This window comes from Neltuma alba, unplaced genomic scaffold (assembly GCF_004799145.2).
Source record: "Neltuma alba isolate B1F8T4 unplaced genomic scaffold, ASM479914v2 tig00012612_pilon, whole genome shotgun sequence".
NCBI lineage: Eukaryota > Viridiplantae > Streptophyta > Magnoliopsida > Fabales > Fabaceae > Neltuma > Neltuma alba.
The window spans coordinates 14738-37496 of record NW_021637056.1 but is presented as its reverse complement, the minus strand read 5'-3'; the positions used below and the strand labels follow the sequence as shown (position 1 = coordinate 37496).

Sequence of the window (22759 nt, the reverse complement as noted above, 5' to 3'; positions counted from 1 at the left end):
CGACGAACTTGAGCTTATTTTTTGATAACAGGGCCATTCGCATAGCGCGAGACCAGCCATGGTAGTTTGATCCATCAAGAGGGAGAGAGACAAGAACGAGAGCAGGATTCTCGTTGGGGTGAATATAGTATGGACTGGATTGGTCAATAACAGATTCGGAGGACGCAGAGGATGCCATGGAAGGAGCTTGGAGAATATCGAAGAAAGAAGAAAGAAAAGAGGAAGCGGAGAAAACGAGGACCTGAAGCTTAAAGTGAAGAGAGAGAAAAAGAAAGTGGAAAAGTCAAAAGGCTCTGATACCATGTGACCGTATGTGGAAAAATGATGAGATGATTTTCATTAATGAGAAAAGGGAATATATATACACTAGAGGTCCGGTGAAATACATAACAAAAAGCCTAACTGAAATACATTGAGAAATAATATAACTTAACAGAAGTTACACTATACTTGACACCCGCTCCATTTATTATCTAAAGAGTTTTGAGAAGCATAGACATTAAAAAAGGAATTCATCATGAACAACGTAAAAACCACTTATGCCAAGCTAGGGTCCTCCTTCTTTCTTCCCTTGGTTGATTCAGCTGTTCAATCTAAGAGTTTTGAGAAGCAGCAGAATTGACAGGAAATTCATGAATGTCATCAGTCCATGGATTCTTCAAGGAACCTGAATCAATATTGTCCAATGCAACCCACACTGCGCTATTACACTTAAATCCTGACCCAAATGCTAATTGCCAGATTCTGTCACCTTTCTTGATTCTTCCTTTGGCTTCGCAGTAGGCCAACTCATACCATACAGAACTTGAAGATGTATTCCCAAACCTGTACAAAGTCATCCTTGAAGGTTCTATGTCCCAATCTTCAAGCTCAAGACTCTTCTGCATTGTATCTAACACTGCCGGTCCTCCAGCATGAATACAAAAGTGCTCAAAGGCCAACTTGAAGTTTGGAACATAAGCTTCAATCTTCATTCTAAAAACCTTTCTTCCCACAAAAGTTACTAGAAACTTGAATTTTTCTGAGACAGGAAGGACTAGTGGAGCCAGAGATGTGATATGAGACTTGAGGACTTGGCCTGCAACGTTCATGAGGTCTTTCGAGATGGCAAAACCAATGTGTTGTTACTCATCTTCTTGTTGTTGGGAAGCCATGTGGGTACGAAGTGTGTGGATGATTTGGTACTTGGAACGATGACGATCTGAAGGAAGGTTAGGGAGAAGAGAAGCAGAACCAGCCATGCGAAAGAGAAAATTGACGAGGAGCATTGAGGGGTTGTTGCCTAGGTATAAGCTTGAGATTCCACTTTCAGTACTTAGCACCATGGCGTACGAGTTAGGATGCAACTGTTATCACACAATGGAGTTTAAGAATTTATTTTGGATATTTATTATTTTCACTTAAGCTCTATTATCCACCGAAAAGAAAAATTAAGGAGAAGTCTTCCATTGAAAATTTTGCGAGGAAGAAGGACTTGATAGATTTTTATACAATGAGCATACCAGTACTCAGAAAAGTTTAAATTGTTGATGCTATGATTTATATCCTTCTTATCAATAAAATTTTCAACGAAATTTTTTTCCCAATTTAATTTGATATGTTAGCTAATGTCATAAGCATAAGCATTTAAGATTTTAAAGTTTAAACCCATTAGACAGACGACACCCTTACATAATGGAACTTAGAATTTTTTTTTTGTATATTTATTATTTTTACTTAAGCTCTATCACCCCACAAAAGGAAAAAAAGATCTTAAGCCCAAATTAAAACTTTGCCTTTTTTGTTAAATGTAATTTTAATAGCTACAAGTTACACATTTTTAATATTATTTATTTATTTATTTACAATAATATTTACGCATTTAGGTTCATGAGTAGTTTCACGTTAATGTAACCGATAACTATGACATTAATGATAAGAACTACTATCCCACAATTTTTTTTTTTGATACACTAGAAAAAGAAAAACTAAAGCTACCAGGAGGAAGCTGTGAGCACAGCCACAGTTTCCTGACTGATGACCTAGAGCCCCAGTGCTCCATTCAATGCGTGTTTCGCTAAGAGGTCAACTATCAGGTTCTGCTCTTTACTGATTGTGTGAAGTTCCACTTTCCGACTCCAAGCCAGCATTTCCTTTATTTCAAGAATAGTTGCCCAATCACCATGCATGCTGTTATTATCTTCGAGGATTAATTAGATGGCTTATGAGGAATCACACCGGAGGATCACTTCTCGTCTCCCAAGATCCCAGGCTCGTTTGAGGCCCAATAAACAGCTCCATAACTCAGCTGTGAGGCTGTCTCCCTGGTTTGGCTTAAGCAGGAATCCTTCAAGGATCTGGCCATCAACCTGCTTGATAACTCCCCCACATGCCACCTTTCCATTTCTGTGCGAGAATGCACCATCCGTCTTAACCACCAGAGTTTTGGTTCTGGGGCCCGAATCAATTTTTGTGGTCTGTTGTAGGCCCGTGTTGATCTTAACAACTTGCAGCTTTGAAGTAGAGGACCTCATACAATCACTGATTGCCAAAGCTTTCCCAAATATCATGGTGAGGTCAGTGTTGATATTCTTATGCGTGTACTCGTTCCTCACTCTCCACAAAAGCCAACAGATAATAAAAAAACAAATCTTTCCACTTTAACATCAGCTGTGCAACTTGGTTTTTCATATTCAACCGTATCCAGCTTTTAAGGTCACTAGTGAAGAATTGGTGGTGGAATTTTGGATCAATGATTCGATCCTAGAACTTGCGTACTTCTGGGCAGTCCCGAAACACATGTTCCTCGCTTTCTTGATGCTGCCTACACTTATCACATAGCCCATTCTGATGTAAACCTCTACTGAATTTTCTTTGTTTTGTGATAACCCGTTCATGAAGCAATATCCACGCTAAAACCTTGCACCGTTGAGGTATTTTAAGTTTCCAAACACTGTTCCAATTATATGCAGGTGCTTCGTTTGGTGGGTTTAGGGCCATATATGCCGATCTGGTAGTGAAGATCCTGCTCTTCTTCCCGTTCCAGTGAGCAATATCCCGACCTTCGGGGTCTCTGGCCAACTGTATACCCTCAGTGGCATGTTTCTAGTTATTCTTAATTCCCCGCCAAGTGTTAGAGCCTGGTCTTTTCATATTGATATGAGGCATGAGATTCATTCCACATCCGTACTTGCGTCGTATGACTTTTACCCAAAGTGAGTCCCGCCTGGCAACGAGACCCCATCCAAGCTTCATCATATATGCTCTATTTTGTTGCTTGATGTGTCTCATACCAAGGCCTCCAAATTGTTTCCCGGTGCACACTTTCTCCCAAGAGAGGGAATGCACCCTTCTTCTCTCATCTGATGATCCCCAGAGGACATTGTGAGCTTGTTTTTCGATAAGATTGTAGGTACTTTCAGAGATGTAGGCCCTCTGCATGGTGTAGGTTGGCATGGCACTTATGACAGATTTCACAAGCGTACCTCGCCCCACAAGTGAGAGGCTGTTGATCTTCCAATTGCTTAGCCAACTTTTGACTCTGTCACATATGTATTGATAGGTCTGATTGGTGACTCTGTCATGGTGCAACGATACTCCCAAATATTTGTCGTGATCGATAGTCTGAGTAAAGCCCAACGCCTCACTTAGTTGTAAGGCTCTGTTGTGATTAATGTTTGTGGAGAAAAAGATTTTCATCTTTTCCTGGATAACTTTCTAGCTTGATGCTTCACAGAATCAGTCAAGACAAACTTTTATAATTTCTACTTGCTCCAGACTAGCTTTTGCAAAAATCAACAGATCATCAGCACAAGTAGGAAATTGGGGGGCCGTGCTTACATAGTCTTATCAGCCTCCATCTCCTTGCATTAATCTCGTGTTGAATAATATGGGCCAAGTTTTCCATGCAGATCACGAACAAATATGGAGAAAGGGGGTCCCCCTGACAGAGGCCTCTAGATGGATTGAATTTTCTGGCTTTATTGCCTTCCCATAGGATTTGCAATGAGGGAGATGAGATGCTCTCATGTATGGTCTTTTTAATTGTTTCAGGAAAGCCAATTTCCTCAAGGAATTTCTTGAGTAAGCTTCATCTGATTCGGTTATAAGCTTTCTCCAAGTTGATTTTAATAGCCATGAAGCCTCTCTTCCCTGTTATGTTTCTCATTGAGTGAATCACTTCCTGCTCAACTATTATGTTATTTGAGCTTGTTCTGCTTGGGACAAAGCTACATTGGTTTGGCGCAATGATTTTAGGGAGGCAAGGCTTTAACCTATTCACCACAACCTTAGAAATAATCTTATAAATCACATTACAAAGACTAATAGGCCTGAAATCTCTTATAGATTCTAGTTGATCTACCTTAGGGATGAGCACAATAAAGGTATGATTTATAGAGCTAATAGGAGTAGGGTTAGAAAAAACTTTCTTAACCATAAGAATGATCGAGTCGCTTATCAGTTCCCATTAACTTTGGTAGAAGAGAGCATTTATACCATTGGGACCAGAAGCTTTCAAAGCTCCCATGTTAAAGAGCGCATGTTTAATTTCTTTACTACTCACCTCTTTCCTCAGAATCTCAAGCTAGTCTCTTTCAATAGCAGGAAAAATAACATCACACTCAGAGAGGCAGAAGTCATCGTACGTACCTCGTCCACTTACACTGTTGTCATCCTGGAACAGGTTGTAGAAGAAATTGGTGGCGGTGGTTTTGCTTGGGCACTTCAATGTGATTTCTTCTTTGCCTTCCATTTGCTTTAGCATGGAAATACTTTGAGTTTCTGTCCCCAAGGGTATAACACTCACACTTTGTTTTTTAAGCCCAAAGAAGCTCTTCTTCAATAATGACCTCTTCCAATTCAAGCCAAAGCTTCCTTTGAAGTTGCTCTAGGGAAGACGTTTGGCACGAGCTAGTCACTGTCCGTGAGATACCATTGAGGCGTCCCATAAGTTGGCTCTTGCGACGACCCAGGTGTCTGTACATGGTTTTGCTCCAGTCAATGAGAGCCTTGGTAAAGCATTTAATGTTTTCCACCCAATTCAAGTTGTGGTCCCATTCTTCTTTTACAAGTCTGTTGATATCATCATGCAACACCCAGGGGGCATTAAAATGAAAAGGGCGAGGAAACTTATTGGAAGAGAACATACCTTTTCTCATTTGAAGCAAGATAGGCCTATGATCTGATCCCATAATTCTTATATATCTACCTAAACTATTTGATTGAAGACACATCGCATCGTCATCACAAGACCCACAAACAATTAAGTAGTGAGCGGCCGCTTTCATTCTATTTTAACCAAGGAACAAAGAACCGGACCGGACACTGAACCGGTCAAGACACTAGTTCAAGTGTTAATGGGTTAGATTGGGGTCAAACTAGGATCAGATCGGTAATAATTAAAATAATTTAATTTAATTAAAATTAGCAAAAATATTCATATTCTAACTATAAAAATAATATTTAATTTTTAAATGGGTAATCATGTTATAAAATATTTAGGAAAAATGACAAATAAAGACCCCTGAATTACCAAAATTACAAGGAAGTCACCTAACTAAGTCAAATTACCAAGAGGGACCTGGTCTCAAATTGCAATTAGCAAATCATACCTAAAAGACTAAATTACCCTTTAGTTACTCAGATTCAATAACGAAGGCAAACACTAGCAGGAGAAGACATGAAGGTGGTCGGTGATGGAGGAATGGAAGATCGAGGACGGTTTTCTATGATTCTAAAATAGGGAGTGATTGTGACCTTTTTGTTGAACAACGAGGGTCAACCTTATGGATTGTTTTCTCTGTTAGCAAAGAAGAAGAAGGATGAGTTCTCTAAGCTATTGATAGAAGCTACAGGGTTTGCTAGTTTGAATATTTTAAAGATTTTGAAGATGGTCTGGTTGATTTTCTGGGTTGGTATGAGTATAGGGAAGATGAAAGCTGCTCAAGGCTGGTAGGTTGAGTTGGGTGGTCTGCTGTTGGTAGATTTCTGATTTTTTTTAATTGTAATTCGTTTATTGTTAAGAGAGTTTTTTAGTGATGAAGCTGATTTTAATCATTTGAATTCAAATGGCTAATTGTAGAAACTGGCTACTGTTGAAGCACACCTGGTTTTTTGTTATTTAGCTTACCATTATTGTAATTTCACCTACCAGTGTTGTAACTGCAAACTTGTTATTATGATGGTAACAACATGATATGACAATCTAAAAATGTTGGTCTTTTATTAATGGGTAGAACAATGTTAATATTTTGTATTTATCAGTTCTAAATGGTAATAATTTAGATCTATTGAATGTTTTGAAGTTATGAGAAACCCAGTCATAGACTTATAATTTTGCTTATCAAAGTTGTTATTTGTCTTACTACTTTTGTCATTTGGCTTACCACTCTTGCCATGTGGCAGTGAAATATGAAAATAATGTCAACTTTTCATGAAACTTAATTTTATGAGAAATCCAATGACAAAATTGTTATTTCGCTTACCACTCTTATCATTGTGCTTACCGCTCTTGTCATTTGGTAGTGAAATGTGAAAATAATGGCAATTTTTCATGAAACTTAATTTCATGAGAACCCAATGACATAATTATTATTTTGTTACTACTCTTGTCATTTGACAGTGAAATGTGGAAATAATGATAATTCAAAATGAAACATTTAATAATCTCAAATTCAAATGTCATTTCAATAATACATAACTATCATTAATAATTCATAACAGTGGTTACTGATCAACAAAGTAAAAAATATTAAACTCATCTTAAATACAATAACAATATGTACAATTCATCCATATTTTCTATTGAAACTATCTATAATGACTTCTTCTTTCTTTTGGTCTTCCGTCTGTTGTCAGCTCCTGTAAATTTAGTATAGCAAATAACAATTTAACTATCCTAAACAACAAGTTGAGTTTAGAAAATGATAACTTAAATATTACATAAAATAAATATATCAAATAACAACTTAACTATTGCAAATAACAAGTTGAGTTTAGAAAATCACAACTTAAGAATATCAAATTACAATTTTGTTTATTTCCAGATTTCTTTGACGAATGACAATTTAAGTAAGCCAAATAACAAATTATGAAAAGCGATTTATATGAAATTCATTTTTGTTTGTTCAAATAACATTATTTTCAAATTTCTTTGGCTAATAACAAGTTGAATAGGCCAAATAACAAGTTATGAAAAGTAATTGACAAGAGTAGAAAGCCAAATAACAACTGTGGTAAGTGACATTATAAGTCTGTGAATGGGTGTCATGAATTTTAGAAGATTAAATAGATTTACATTGATACCATTTACAACTATAAATACTAAATGTTAACATTGCTCTGCCTATGAACAAAATACCAACATTTTCATATCGTCATGTCATGTTGCTGTGATCAAACTAACCAATTTGCAGTTACAACACTACTAAGCAAAATTACAATAATGGTAAGTCAAATAACAAAAAACCAGAGGTGTTTTGATAGCAACCAGTTTTTGCAAGATTTAGTGATAAGTGGACCTCTAACTAACTACAACCTCTTCCAACTTACATTTTCCATCATTAACTTTACAACTCATTCTCTTCCACCGTATAAGCCAGCGACCACACTGCAACACACCAAGATGATGACATGCTAATCGTGACGTATATATACCTTTAGTGTCTTGGGTAGCTAGAATCTCATCCTCTCCAACATTGATTTCATATACCATCTCCAGAGCACTAGTGCTATCAACTTGAATCTGATTACTCTTGCCAACTAGCATTAACGATGGATCACCACCTTTTTTGTAATGAAGATTGGAGGAAATGGCCACAACTTTAATCCCATTGATAAATGCATAAGCGGGAGATGATTGTTTTTGAGAGGGAGAGGAATAGAAACAAGAAGAGAGAGAGGGAGAGGAAGAGGGAGAGAAGGACGAAGAGAGAGAGAAAGAGAAGGGATAATAGAAGAAAGAGAAGAAAGGCATTTTTGTCTTTTTAGCTTGATTTCATAATTACAATTTGAGAGTGGGTCCCTCTTGGTAATTTGGCTTATTCAGGTGATTTTATTGTAATTTTGGTAATTCATGAGTCTTTATTTGTCATTTTCCCAAATATTTATGTATATTAATTTTTTTTTCCTTTTTTCTTTTCTTTTTCTCTATCTTCTCTCTCCCACGTGCTATGCCCAATTCCCTCCTTATATCACACATCACAAAGCAATTTCTCTCTCCTTGGAAGTTGAACAAGCATAGTAGACTAGGGTGGCAGCAGTTTATCTTACCTCCTTGAACATGCATCACCCTTTCTCCCTCCTCTCTCTCAAATTACTTCCTGCCTTCCTCACTTCTATTTCTTTCTCAAATAGAATGGAGAAATAGTGAAATAACGAAAGACCATCACCATTTTTCTTCTCTACATTTTATTCATCCATCTTACTCTCTATTATCTTTCTTCTTCTCTTCTAGTCTTCTGCGAATATATTTCAAAGCAGAACAAACAAAGATTCCTCTTCCTTAGCCTCCATGATCTCCTCTGCTTCTACTGCCTGTCTCTACAACATTCATGGTTTCTGGCAAACGATAAGACATCCATTCTTTCTTCGGCAAACGGTGAAAGCAAGATTAGAAGTTTTGGGGGGGGGAACGGCCAACCCAGTCCACCCAGTGGTTTTTTCCGATTTTTTACCGATTTATTCCGGGTGGAATGGGGTTTGGTTTTTAAGCTAAACTAGACCAGACTTTAGACCAATTCACCGATTTTCCGGTTGAACAGGTCGGTCCAGTTTTTTTCCCTTGATTTTAACCAATACATTTAAAAACTATTGGACATATATTAATGTAACACAACAACATATATACTGACAGAATTTGGTGAAATAAATTATTGAATTAAAAATAATTTAGTTTAAACTTGGATCCCCTAGCATCGACTTTCAAACTAGATCAGAGATAAAATTGATTTTTTTCAATAGCACTATGATAACATATTATGTATGTAAATAAATGTATAATTTTTATAACTAACAACATGAGCTTTATTTAAAAAAAAAAATCATTTTTTAGTTTTATTTGAAAATAGTTTGCAAAAAATGTAAATAAATGCAAACAAATGCAATTGATATTGTGTTATCTTAATGATGTGAATATAGAATGTCATGACTCGACATCACAATTCACAAGATCAATTTTTCCCCTAAAAAATACACTTTTGTGTACTTTATTAGAATATTGATAGCAAAAATAAAAATAATAACCCACAGCTCTAACCAATATTGGATCGAATTAAATGTATGGATATACTTTATTCATATCAACTTATCTAAATTATTGATTGCATGGAGTAATATGTTTTAACATTAAAAATTCTTATCCAAATTATTGATATAGAATTCAACAACGTATCTACTGAAAAAAATTGATCAAATAATTTAAACTATAAGCCCCGGTTATCCACTTTGAAACCAGAAAAAAACTAAATTTAAAGAAAAACAAGCATCATCAAAATAATTTTTAAAAAAATTAAAGCATGTGTATACATGCTTTTTGCTAGTCTTTTTCTTCCCTTTGCTGCCGCACAATGTCTCTTTCACTATGTTGTGTAAATTTAAAGGTTAACATACAGCTTCGGGTTCAACGGTGTTCAAGCCAAAAGTTTGAAAGGCATGACATGCAAGTTCAATATTGTGAAGCAGTATCATGATTTACGTGTCTAAGTTGGAGCCAACTCAAAGAGCAGTTATAAGTTTAAAGTGAGATCAGAGCCTGTCTCAAAAGACTAGTTTGTTGGGTCAGAAAGCTTCTTAAACTTATAATCCATGCTTCACTTCTAATGCTCCCAAAATTAGGATTTATAAGTCATGACAATACACCTCGTTTGAGAGCCGACCTCTCCAAGTGGCTCTGCTCCATGGTACTTTAAATTTATTCAATTGCCTGTAAAAATACTTTGTGGGTAGCCTTTTCTATTAGCATCGGCCTCTCAATGAAAACAAGAATGTTAATAAGTACAAAGCCAAAGAAAGAGCACATTCCAAAGGAACACCTATGTTATAATGTACAAGTTCAAAGAAAGAGCACATCTTAAAGGATACTCCCTCCGTTCCTTATTATAAGAGACAAATAACCAAATTACGTTGATCAAAAAACCAGTTAAAATTAGTTGAGGACAATTAATGTGTAAAAAGTATAATGTTTTTTCCAACAATGCCCCCCATTAATAAGGAGAGAGAGTATGAGAGAGAACAATTAAGTTATTAAAAGAAAGAGAAGTGGGAGGGAGAAAGAGTATGAGTTGGAGACAAAATAAATAGGGGTAAAATAGGAAATCAGTACCAAAAATAGAGACAACTTTAAGTGTCTCTTATATATGGGAACATATCATAAGCATCAAATATCTCTTGTAATAAGGAACGAAGGGAGTATTAATTAGTCTGTAGGGTGGGAAAGTCCCTTAAAATTAATTATGAACCACATCCCCCTTGTGAGGCTCTCTAATATAAGACTCATGCCACAGGATTTCTAGGTTGTACATGAAAACTTAATGTGTTCAATTATGAGTTTAATTGAAACAACATCGTTAAAATCAGAGTACAAGGGTATACCTGAAGGAGGCGTTTGGCAAAGTCAACAGCGAGAATCCCAGCACTACATCCCATGCCACTAAGGTCGTAGCACGATACATTGTCTCTGAGCTTATATCGATTCACAATCCTATCACACAGAGACCGTTCAGGACAAAAAGTGCTGCAATTGATTATGAGAATTCCTATATCCTTAGGTTGGACCCAATATGTTTTCTGCAGAAGTTCATCAACTCCAAAAAACACACTCTCTATCTCCTTCCACGCTTCAACCAGAGAGGCCTTTGGTGGGATCTCCATTGGAGCTGGAGCTGTGTAGGTCTTAAGATCCCACTCCTGACTTTTCAAAAATCTTTATGCAACGCTTCAAGTTCTCCTCTGATAAATTCCCAGCCGTCTCTGCTCTTTCCACCAACATGTCCTTTGTGACAGCACAAGTATCGTCTGGTTTGTAGCATGCGAAGTCTACTAGGTATGCCTTCGTTGGTTGTCTCTTCAAGTGATGGAAGATGATGGCTAGGGCTAGGAGGAATATTATTGCAGAGAAGCAAGAAACCATTAGATCTGGACGAAGATAGTTGGGCTGGTGAATACAGGCAGAGGATGAAGCTGCCACTAAAAAGGAAATGAGCAGTACGTTCATCATGATGTTGAACGACGATGGAGGCCAAGTAGTAGCAGTAGTACTTGAGAATTCTCTTTATGCATGGTTGAGCTTATATAGACAAAAAAGTAAGGAGAAATTACCTTTTTCTTTTTCTTTTCCTTTTTTTTTTTTTTTTTTTTGCAAAACTAAAGTTTTATTTCAAAATGTAATGCAAACCAAATATCTCTTTGAATAAATTACTGAAACAACGCTTGGTTAGATCTTTGTTAGGTGTCAGCATTACTTTTATTTCGGAAGAGAAACGACCCAAAATAATGCAGATAGTATTCAAGTGGCGGGGTACTTCTAGTAGTTCACATTTAATTTGCACATACTTTGTGAAGGGCATCTTTAATTATGATAGTTAATTATCCCAGAATTTGTATAGTATTTTAGCCAAAAGTGATATTGTAAATCAAACAACATAACTGGAAAAAATAGACACACAAATTAAAAAATATATATATATTTAGTTATTGAATTCATATATCAACAAAGTTTGTTAAATTCATAATCTTTCGTTTTTATTTTTTTTTTGTCAATCTGCGTCCAATATCAAGAATGTCATCTTCGACTACTCTATTATATATGGTGATTTTAGCTGGAGGGTATAGTTTAAAAAAGAACAAGAAGAATTAGTTTTAAAAAAAATATAAAATTTATATTTACGGGCTTTTTTTTTTCGATCAAAGAAATAGATGTCTTTGAAAATTGAAAACACCTGAATTTAATAGTTTTAAACACCAAGAAGAGATAAAGGATTTTAAATGGGGAAAGGTTTGAAAAGTTTTTTTCAAAGAAATTTATGGACATACATATAAAATACATATAGTGAACCGTCCCGTTCTTTATATAATTCATAGGTCATGTGTTTATATATAATAGTGTGTGCACGTAACTATGTATTACCTTCCTTTCTTAGTATAAAAAAATTTGTTAAGTTAGTTATTTATAATAAATACTTCTCCGATCCTTAATATAGGATCCAATTGTTAAGTTGCTTTTGGTCCTAAATAAAAGACACATTTCTCATATTTATCAATTTTCTTTAAATTACCCCTATGGATACTCCCTTAACCATAATCAAGTAGAAAAGGAAAAGAGGTATTAAGAAAGATAATTATGGTATTTTAGGAAAAACGTGTTATATCTCTTATAATTAACTAATTTATCTAACCTTCTTAATCTAATCAAATTAGTTAAATGGGTCCTATATTAAGGACCGGAGGAGTATTTGTTGTCTTTCTTACAATACCCTTGTTAATAATATTGTAAGTTAGAACTATCATTTGATGGAATGTTTAACATGTTCAATAATTACAATGACTACTTTGAAAAAAAATAGATAAATATGAAAGATAAAGTGAATTTGAGTCTTATATTTATGATCAAATTAAAAGTCAAACTAGCTATTATATTAAGTATTAGAGGTAATATATTGACGATATACACAGAGTACATATGAAGAGACATGCCGCTGGCACCCAAAAAAAAAAAAACATGAAGAGACATGCTTATTATCTCCCATCTTAAATATAGGATATACCGATATAGTTTTTATTGCCAATAAATACAGGACGTAATTGATGGATGTGTTTGATCCTAAATATAGAAATTTAATCCACTTTATTTTCCTCATTTAATATTTTTTTCCACGTTATCTCATTGATTTCCTATTTTCTCTCAATTGATCTTTCGCATTCAATATTCTTATTTAAAGTATTTTATGAACCTGGCACACACTTTTTATAAAATCACTACTACAACTGATGAACTTAACCAACTTTTTAGTTTCTATAAATTAGATAACAGAATTTTATATTTAGGATCTTTGATTGTAGTTCTTCGAAAGTATTTTTAAAATAGTAGGAAACTTAAAAAAAGTAATTCTCCTTTCTGTTCTATTTATAAGTTTCAAATTTAAGAAGAAGTATGGCTCATTTTATAAGTTTCAATTTGGATTTTTTTTAACATTTAATGTATTTTTTAAAATATATTTTTAACATTATTATTTTTAACTAATTTTAACTAGTTCATTATTCATTTAAAACTTATAATAAGAAAAGGAGTGAGTATTTATTTGCAAAAGTTATAACATTATGCAAGCATTGCAAGTGCAGTAGTGAATTACTCCTCCGGTCCTTAAAATAAGACTCATTTAACTAATTTGATTAGATTAAGAAAGTTAGGTAGGTTAGTTAATTATAAGAAAAGTGACACATTTTTCCTAAACACCATAATCATCCTTTTTAATGCCCCCTCCCCCTCTTCTACTTGATTATGGTTGCGGGAATATTTATAGAGATAATTTAGAGAAAATTGATAAATATAATAAATGGGTTTTATATTTAGAATCAAAACTAATTCAAGGATTGAGTCCTAGATTAAAGATCGGAGGAATACTATGTAATACTACCTCCATTTGCAATTATAAGACCTTCTTTGTATACTATAAATAAAGTCTTATAATTAGAATAAAATATAATAGTATTTTACCCTTAGATGTGGCGGGGTTTGAGATTAGACATATGTTGTATTTTACGTAAAATTTTTGCTAAATATAGTATATAATTATTTGAGTAATGCTAACTTGTTAACAAATACTAGTAGTGTTCCTATAAATTTATATATAATCTTTATATTTATAGATCCCTATACAATATAAAATTTATATAAATTTTAATATTCGTAATCATGTTATATTTTCATAGTCTAATTTTATGGGTTCACCAAGAAAATACCACATGGAGCAATAGATCTTAGCATTTAATGGTTGTTGAAGTGATGAGACTAGACGACCCATCACAATGCAAAGAAATTAAAGATACTCCTAACATTTAAGATGTAAATTGCAAATAAAAAATTATTGTGAATAAGATTTCTGCTGAAATTTTCAAATTTTAGATTAATAATTTCATTACAAGGATAAAGAAAATATGGCAAAAAAAAAAAGTATCAACTAAAAATCGGTGATATTATTAGGAAAAGGTGTAAAAATACGTACTAACTTTTTTCAAAAATGTCCCTAACACCGTATGCTTTGCTTAGATGCAAATGTAAATAAAAGTTTAAAATGGGTACAAAAATGACAACATCGATAAAATGAGATAACTGTCATTATTTTTGGTGGTGAGGTCACACCATTTTTTTTTTTTTTATAAAAGTATAAAAAATACTCCAAATTTAAAATTAAAAAAAAGGAGCATATTCTCCTCTCCTCCCGCAACCTTTCGATCCTCTGAAATGAATACCCAAAACAACCATTCCTTCTCCCAATCAAAACCACACCGATCTTAAGAAAAAAATTCGCAATCAATATCAACCCAAACTGGCACCAGTCGAAGATTAGTCTAGCAAGCAGCCAATAAATAATCTCACAAAACTAGATCCAAGTGAAGCCATCATAGCACAAGGGAAAAAGCCAAAGCATCTGACCTTCGAGGAAGTTGAGCTTGAGGATGCCAGATTCTAATTTTTGGTGACTAAACTAAGAGAAGTTGATGAGGAAACTCAGATGGCGCCGCTGCCGCCTCCAGACGGCGAGGAGATGACGGAGGTGAGGGAGCGCAGGAGCCCATTGATGGAATCCTCAAGGAGCTCGTGGCAGTCCTCATATGCCGACCATTCGTGCTGATCCATCTAGACGACGGTGATGGCAGTGGAGAAATAGAAGGCTTTGCTTAGGTGCTGCGATGTCATGTTGAGGGAAATGTGGACGAGGTCATGCTCGATGCGGCGATGGAACCTGGGAAATTGACGAGGGACTTAACACGGAGGAAAGGGAAAGGGAAATATAGATGATGGAGATGTCATGCTCAGTGATGGGCTGCTCACTAATGACCGGCTAATCTGGACCCAAGAACATTCAAATCAATCTTGAATCATTTCTTGTCTTGATTGTGGCTTCAGCCATTTCCGGCATGCTACTTGTCAGGAACTCAAGAACAACACGCTTTGGATAGCCTCCCAATTCCCAAACTAGTACGTATAATCCTGATGATCTTGAGATAGATTTATTTCATTTTTTATTCTGGGCATGCAGAGCAACGGAGATGAATCGAAAGATTGTGGGAGGAGAGGAGAATGTGCCCTTTTTTTTTCTTTTTTTTTAGTATTTTGGTACTTTTATAAAAATAGTGTGAGCCCCACCACCAAAAGTAACCGCAGTTATCTCATTTTAACGGTTTTGTCATTTTTACACCCATTTTTGACCGTTCGTAGTTAGATTTGCACCTAAAAAAGTATACCATGTTAGACGCATTTTTTGAAAAAAACTGATAGATATTTTCGCATCTTAACCCCATTATTATTAGATTGATTCAAATGCAATCAACAATAAACTAATAGTAGTGTTTGATTTCAGCAATAATTGGCTGCTGCTTTTTTCCCCCACTAAATTGTGGTCATGAGGAGACATATTTTTTCAAGTATTACACAAACTTTAAAATTAATTTCATTATTTTATGATTTACAAATGCTGTTTCCGCACTAACGAGACGCGTAATACTAATAAAGGATTTTGGTCCATTTTGTTAACAAACAAAAAAACATAAAACTGATAGTGCGTATAACATACTTGGGAATTCGAAAAAACATTAGTACAAATTTGTTGCCATATCTATGTAATGATGCGATATATAACTGCACTGAAGCAAAGCTTCCCCCCCCCCCCCAAAAGTTTCAGCATTATTGCATTGGCAGCATGGAAAATAAAAATATATTTAAATGTTTTCGAAATTAAAAAATATTCGGAGATTGTAGTTATTTTTCAAAATCATACATGTGTATTTCAATGATTGACCATATATTACGTTTTTAATCATAACGTACAAACCTATGATATATGTGGCCAAATTACGGGTGTTCATAACATAAAAAGATCTAAAATAACCAAAATGCGTAGAGAGCTTTAAAAGGTCAAAAAAAAAAAGAAAAAAAATTAATTTTCTAGATTTTTAACTCATAACTCACTTATAATTTGATCTCTAAACTTTTGACTCGTCTATAACTTGATTCCTTATTTTTTCAAACTTTTTATACTACTATCTTTTTATACACCACTTTATTCCTCATTATTTGTCATTTGTAGGGTTGAATTTTGACCTTTTTTATTTGTCACTTGTATCCTATTTAATGTTTTATTTTCAATTTTATCTCTATTAATTGTAGTAAAAGTGAATAGAGAGAGAGAATGTATGCTAGAAAATATACTATTAATTATAGTATAAGTCATCCTACGTGGCGAAAATTTGCCTAGTAGTCTAGTACTACCGAATCAAAACTAATTAATTTTACCTTTATAATATTTATACATCTTCCGTGCTATGCTAAGAAGAATCAACTTGAGAATATAAGGGTTTTAAACAAACACCATTAACTATGATTGAACATTTAAACAAGGGATCAGACTAACAAATGACCCATACAGGAAAGATCAAATTAAAATTCACTTATTCTTTATTTTAGCTATGGCTCAAATCTAAGAGCTAGTTTTGAGAAGAAACACTAACAGGGAATTCATGAATCTCATCCATCCATGGATTCTTCAATAAAGTTGCATCAACATTGTCTAATGCAACCCACACTGCACTATTACACTTGAATCCTGACCCAAATGCTAGTTGCCAGATCTTGTCACCTTTCTTAATTCTTCCTTTGGCTTCACAATAAGCCAATTCATACCACACTGAACTCGAAGATAAATTCCCAAATCTATACAGCGTCATCCTCGAAGGCTCCATGTCCCAATCTTGAAGCACAAGACTCTTCTGCATTGTATCTAGCACTGCCCTTCCTCCAGCATGAATACAAAAGTGCTCAAAAGCAGACTTGAAGTTTGGAACATAAGCTTCAATCTTCATTCTAAAAACCTTCCTTCCCACAAAATTTACAAGAAACTTGAATTTTTCTGAGAGAGGAAGGACCAGTGGGGCGAGAAATGTGATGTGAGACTTGAGCCCTTGACCTGCAACATGCATGAGGTCTTTCGAAATCGCAACACCAATATGTTGTTGCTCATCGTCTTGTTGGTGGACACAGTTGTAGCTTCTGTCATCAGAAGCCATGTGGGTACGAAGTGTATTCATGATTTGGTACTTTGAACGAAGGCGATCTGAAGGATGGTTGGACAAAATCAAAGCAGAACCACCCATGCGAAAGAGACAAAATGGTAGGATCATGGAGGGGTTCCTTCCCTTATACAAGCCCGCGGAAATTTCAGTGCTCAGCACCATGGCGTATGAGTTAGGATGTGACTATGTTATGATAATAATGAGGCTCATATGAGTATATATTAATATGATAAGTTTATGTCATTAAAATTGAGACAGCAACAATATTAAATTTAAAATTAAGAGAATATATACCTGGAGGAGGTGTTTGGCAAAGTCAATAGCAAGAACCCCAGCACTACATCCCATGCCACTAAGATTATAGCACAATATATTATTTCTGAACTTATACCGATTCACAACGATGTCACAGAGGGATGGCGTGGGGCAAAATACTGAACAGTTCACAACAAGAATTCCCATATCCTTTGGTTGAACCCACGTTTTCTCCAGAAGTTTATCAATGGCGCCGAAAAATATAGCTTCTGTCTCCTTCCTTGCTTCAACTAGAGACTCATTTGGTGGGGTTTCCAATAGAGCCTGACACCCGTACGTCTTAGGTCCTATACCAGACTTATCTAAAATCTTCTTCACAAGCTTCAAGCTCTGTTCTGATTCCAAAATGGTCTTCGCTCTTTCCAGCACCCTTTCCTTGGTGACAGCACAAGAATCGTTTGGTTTGTAGCATGCAAAGTCTACTAAGTATACTGGTCTTGGTTTTCTCTTCAAATGGTGATAAATGGCTAGGGTTATTAAGAGGAGAAATGTACAGAAGCAAGAAAGCTTTAGGGGTGATTGAAGATAATTGAACTTATGAATGAAAATAAAAGCCGAAGCTGCTACTAGAAACGATAGTTGGTTCATCATCTTAAAGGGTGAAGGCTAAGCGCAGTGATGGCAGTTGAGAATTCTCCATTTTTTGAGCTTATATATAGAGAAAAGTTAGATGAAAATCATATTATTTTTTTGGTTATACCTAGGAGAAACTACGGTTTATTTTTTGTAGACTAGGTTGTTGAACTAGATTATGAGATCATGTTTTGTACAAGTTTTGGGGTGATTTGTATTTTTCATTATTTATAAATTATTGATTAAAATGTAACCGAATATGTTTATATATAAATCATATAACTATGGTTAAATATTTGTTAAAATGTATTGCCCCGTCTTTAGTAAATTTAATGTATAATTAGAAGATATATATGTGCACATACACATTAATAATTACAAAAAATTATAATTTTAATTAAATAGTTTCCTATATAAGAACAAAAATTTAATAAAATTAATAAAATTTGATAATTGATAACAAGAAAACGGAAAAAAAAAATATAACAACATCAAAATAGATACAATATAATTGTTTTACTGCCCATATATGTAATAGTAATGGGAATCTTACTTTTTTTTTTTCCCCAACATCATCATCATAATATGTGATGCTTAATTGATTAATGGAATTTCTGCATGTTTTTAATTTAAAAAAGTATTCACGATCTTCTTTTCAATATAAACAATCAATAGGCTTCCTCTTCATTTTGATGGTTTCAGTGAATAGGCTACCCCGTAAGTAGTGCAGAATCAACTTCGGTCCGTCCTCGTATGCACATTAATTCATTTCAACTTATAAAGAATTAAATATTGTTGAAATGTAGATTTTGATGTTTTATTTTGCATTTTCGTAAGGTAATCATTAATTCACACATGGATTAATTATGTTAAAAATATAATACTCCTCCGGTCCTTAATATAAGACCCATTTAACTAATTTGATCAGATCAAGAAATTTAGGTAAACTAGTTAATTATAAGAAATGTGACAGATTTTTCTTAAAATACCATAATCATCTTTCTTAATACTCCCTCTTTCTTATCTACTTAATTATGGTTGAAAGAGTATCCATAAGGGTAATTTAAAGAAAATTGATAAATATGATAAATGAGTCTTATATTTAGAACCAAAACCAACTCAACAATTAGATCTTATATTACAGACCAGAGGAGTACATAATTAATATTGCACATTTCCTAAATGATAACATTTGACGATTGCATCGCTCTGGCCTGAAGTTATATATTTGTCGTTGAAAACGGATAAAACGAAGAAACTAACGAACGATGAAGCACATTATTACAAAGAAAGTCACGCTTACTCACACAAACAAATCATTTGATATGACAAATTCTACAGTGTGATACTATAATCCTATGTAGTATTATTTAATGGTTGTTGAAGTGTCCATATTAGTTGGAAAAAGGCATTTGTCAACCATGGAACCAAATCGGTACTCACCCTATATCCTATTTATAAGTTATTTTCAATTACTTTATATAAATCAGAAAAATAAGTCAATTATGAGTTAAAATTAGGGAAAGTTAGAATAGAGGACCTAAAAGGAATAATATTTACTGCAAAGGATCTTAAAAGTCCTAATTACTTAGAAAGACCAAAAACTAAAATCTAAATATACTAATACTAAACTATACCCCTAATAAACTTCCTTATACTCCCTCCAACCACATCTCAATTACTTGACAATTAGTAACTAAAAAATAGGAGAGCAATCTATTATCGTCAATTTTTATTCTTTTTTATTCAATCTACGCATTATAAAAATTTTACAATATAATTATATATAATAGTGGTCACTTAAATTTGATCATTAAAATTTAATAATCTGTGTCCTAATTTATTTTTACAAAAAGCTAAATTTTTATATACGAAGCTAATTTTATTTTTTATATAACATTAAATTAGAGCAAGTGTTCCAAAAGAAATTATATTACATTAATTTAAAATTTTTATAAAATTTTATGCATGTTGAAATATGTTATAAAAAATAATTTTTATTTTGATTTTGATTAAAATAATAAAAATAATTAATTATTAATTATTTTACAAAATTTATATTTATTTTTCTGTTTATATATTTTTATCAATATTTTCGCTCATTTACTATATCTAACTATTTTTTTTGGAAATTAGTTGATGTAATTTTTAAAAGTAATTAAATATATAAATTTTTATTATAATATATTTAATAGGACGAACAGGGGTGAGGAAAAAGTGGAGATGAATAATTTGTCCTCATCTTAGTAGGTGAAGAAAATTTTATTTTTGATTAAAAGTTTTGAGTGCATTTTGTTTCCAATAAATAAAAAAAGTGTCGATATTAATGGTAACTGTCAAATATTTAAGGCATGATTAGTAAAAATGTAAGTGATTTAATCAGAGGCAATTTGGTGTTTGCATATTTATTTATTTTATTTATGGTCCTTCTAAATAATTATAATTTTTAAGATCCTTTGTAATAAATATAACTTTTTCTTATTCCTTCTCTCTAATTTTCCCTTAAAATTATATCATCTTTCAACAATATTTATATTAAGGTCCCTACTGGAAAATAAATTGATTCATATATTTTGTAAAATGAATTATAAGTGCGGATGTTAACAAGAATTCTAATTAAAAGATTACTTATAAAAATTGTAGCTTCCACAATATAGGTTATAAGGAGCAAAAGTGAAGCAAAGAGGGAGGGCATTTTTGTCCGACCAATTTTTCCCAAATAAGAACACAGGTCATCCTTTATGGTATTTGTCAATATTTGTTCTTTTTAAATTCACATTGCTCACATTTTAAATGACCTATTGACCATAAAAATAACGTTTAAACTCACATTTTGTAACACATGAATTGCCACCCTAAACATATCCTTTCATGTGTGGTTATTGTTTTTTCGAAAAAGATAATGTCATTTATTCGTTATAGTTTTTAATAGGTAATGACATCTTATTTAATGGAAAATTACCCCTTGCCCTTTGATCTATATATCTTATTAAAATAATTTAATACGTATTTAAATTAAAACTTAAATATATAACAAAATATGTGAGGAAAATTAAAAGCTAGTGTCTTGATAGTATATATTGGATAAGGAAATATAAACATATTGATATTCTTGTATTGCACAGCTGAACATTTTGCTACTGCACCTTTTCATTCATTCCTCTTTTTTTTTTTTTTTATAACTGATCAGAATATCCTCAAATTACTTTGAGCTTCAGATTAATCTCTATCGAGCCAAAAGTGTTAAAATTAAAACCCTCTTAACAAATAAGCTTTTCAAGATTCAAACTTGTCTTCTCCTTACGGGAACCAATAGCTTGTTAGTATATCATTCCAAATTTAATCCCACACTGTATATCATATTCAGACTTGATTTGGCATATTTAGTTTCCTTTTCTTTTTCTTTTTCTTGTTCTTTTTCTTCGTACAAAAAAAGTGACTTGATGGATTTATATCAAAACGTAAAGGAATTACAAATAACAGAATGGGAGAACTAATTTGGACATCTCTATAGTTTTCCTTAAATTTTTTTTCCTTTTTTAATTTATTGAGTCTTTTAACCTTCTTAAAGTCCTTTGCTAAAATCAATCCCAAGTAGAATTGAGTTTGACTGCGCAATGCACCTTCAAGAACGAGAAGGAGGAGAGATCAGATGATCCCTACAAAAAATGAAAAACAAAGGAGGAGTTTGATTTTCAATACTTTGTGTATGAAACAAACCTAATTACTTTCTTGCCTTCACTATTCTACTCGAGATCCTTATCAATAAAACAAATGCAAGAGTAATCCTCATATTTAGTATCTAACAGTATATCAATATAATTGTCTTTAATAAAAGAATTATGTGCTTTGTCAAAAAAAAAAAACAAATGCAAAGGATTGGTAATGAATTTTTCAAATTTATTCATAGGATTATGATACCCACAATCAAGACATTGCTCATATATCATCTGCTTTTTAAGCAACGCGTTAATACAGATCATGCATCTTGTTACTATATTATGGTGATCTCTCGCATTAGTGATATCGAATACTTTTCATCAAAAGATTGCCATTAAAGGAGTCAAAATTCTCAAAGTTTATATGGCAAAAAAAAAAATCTCAAATTCTATGACAAAAGTGTGCAAGAAATCGATAGTGAAATATTCAAATTTATTCATAGGAGTTTGGTAGAAACAGTAAAGTCTCTGTCTCCTTCCTCGCCTCAACCAAAGACAAATTTAGGTGGGATCTCGGCCTCCTAAGTCTCAAACCAAAATTTTCTAAAATCTTTAAGACTGGCTTTTGGCTTTGTTCACCCACTACAGGAAAAAAAAAAATTTTAAGGGACTCTAAAAAGTCGTCACTGAAAATTAATTTTCTGTAATGACAATAAAAATCATCACTAAATATGATTTTCTTGGCTGTCTCCTTGAGTGAAGAAAAATGGCTAGGCTTATTAGGAGGAACAATGCAAAGAACGTAATATGATAGGTTCATCATGTTGATGTTGAAGGTTAATTAATTAAGCAGCAATGGCGCTTGAGAATTCTCTATATACGTACGTTTGAAATTAATAGTTGTTGAAGTGTCCATATATATAATTATAGTTGAATAAGACAGTCTT

General features: G+C 33.4%; 1 protein-coding gene and 1 pseudogene across 1 annotated transcript; both read right to left on the bottom strand.

Annotated features, from left to right (window-relative positions):
• Nucleotides 1-593: 593 nt before the first annotated feature.
• On the bottom strand, nucleotides 594-11194 carry LOC114729184 (3-ketoacyl-CoA synthase 2-like; annotated as a pseudogene).
• Nucleotides 11195-16680: 5486 nt separating this feature from the next.
• LOC114729185 (3-ketoacyl-CoA synthase 11-like) lies at nucleotides 16681-18168 on the bottom strand. Its single transcript, XM_028916161.1, has 2 exons — nucleotides 17560-18168; nucleotides 16681-17448 (listed from the first exon to the last, which is right to left on the bottom strand). The coding sequence occupies exons 1-2, from the start codon at nucleotides 18166-18168 to the stop codon at nucleotides 16681-16683; spliced, it is 1377 nt and encodes a 458-aa protein (XP_028771994.1).
• Between the last annotated feature and the right edge of the window lie 4591 nt (nucleotides 18169-22759).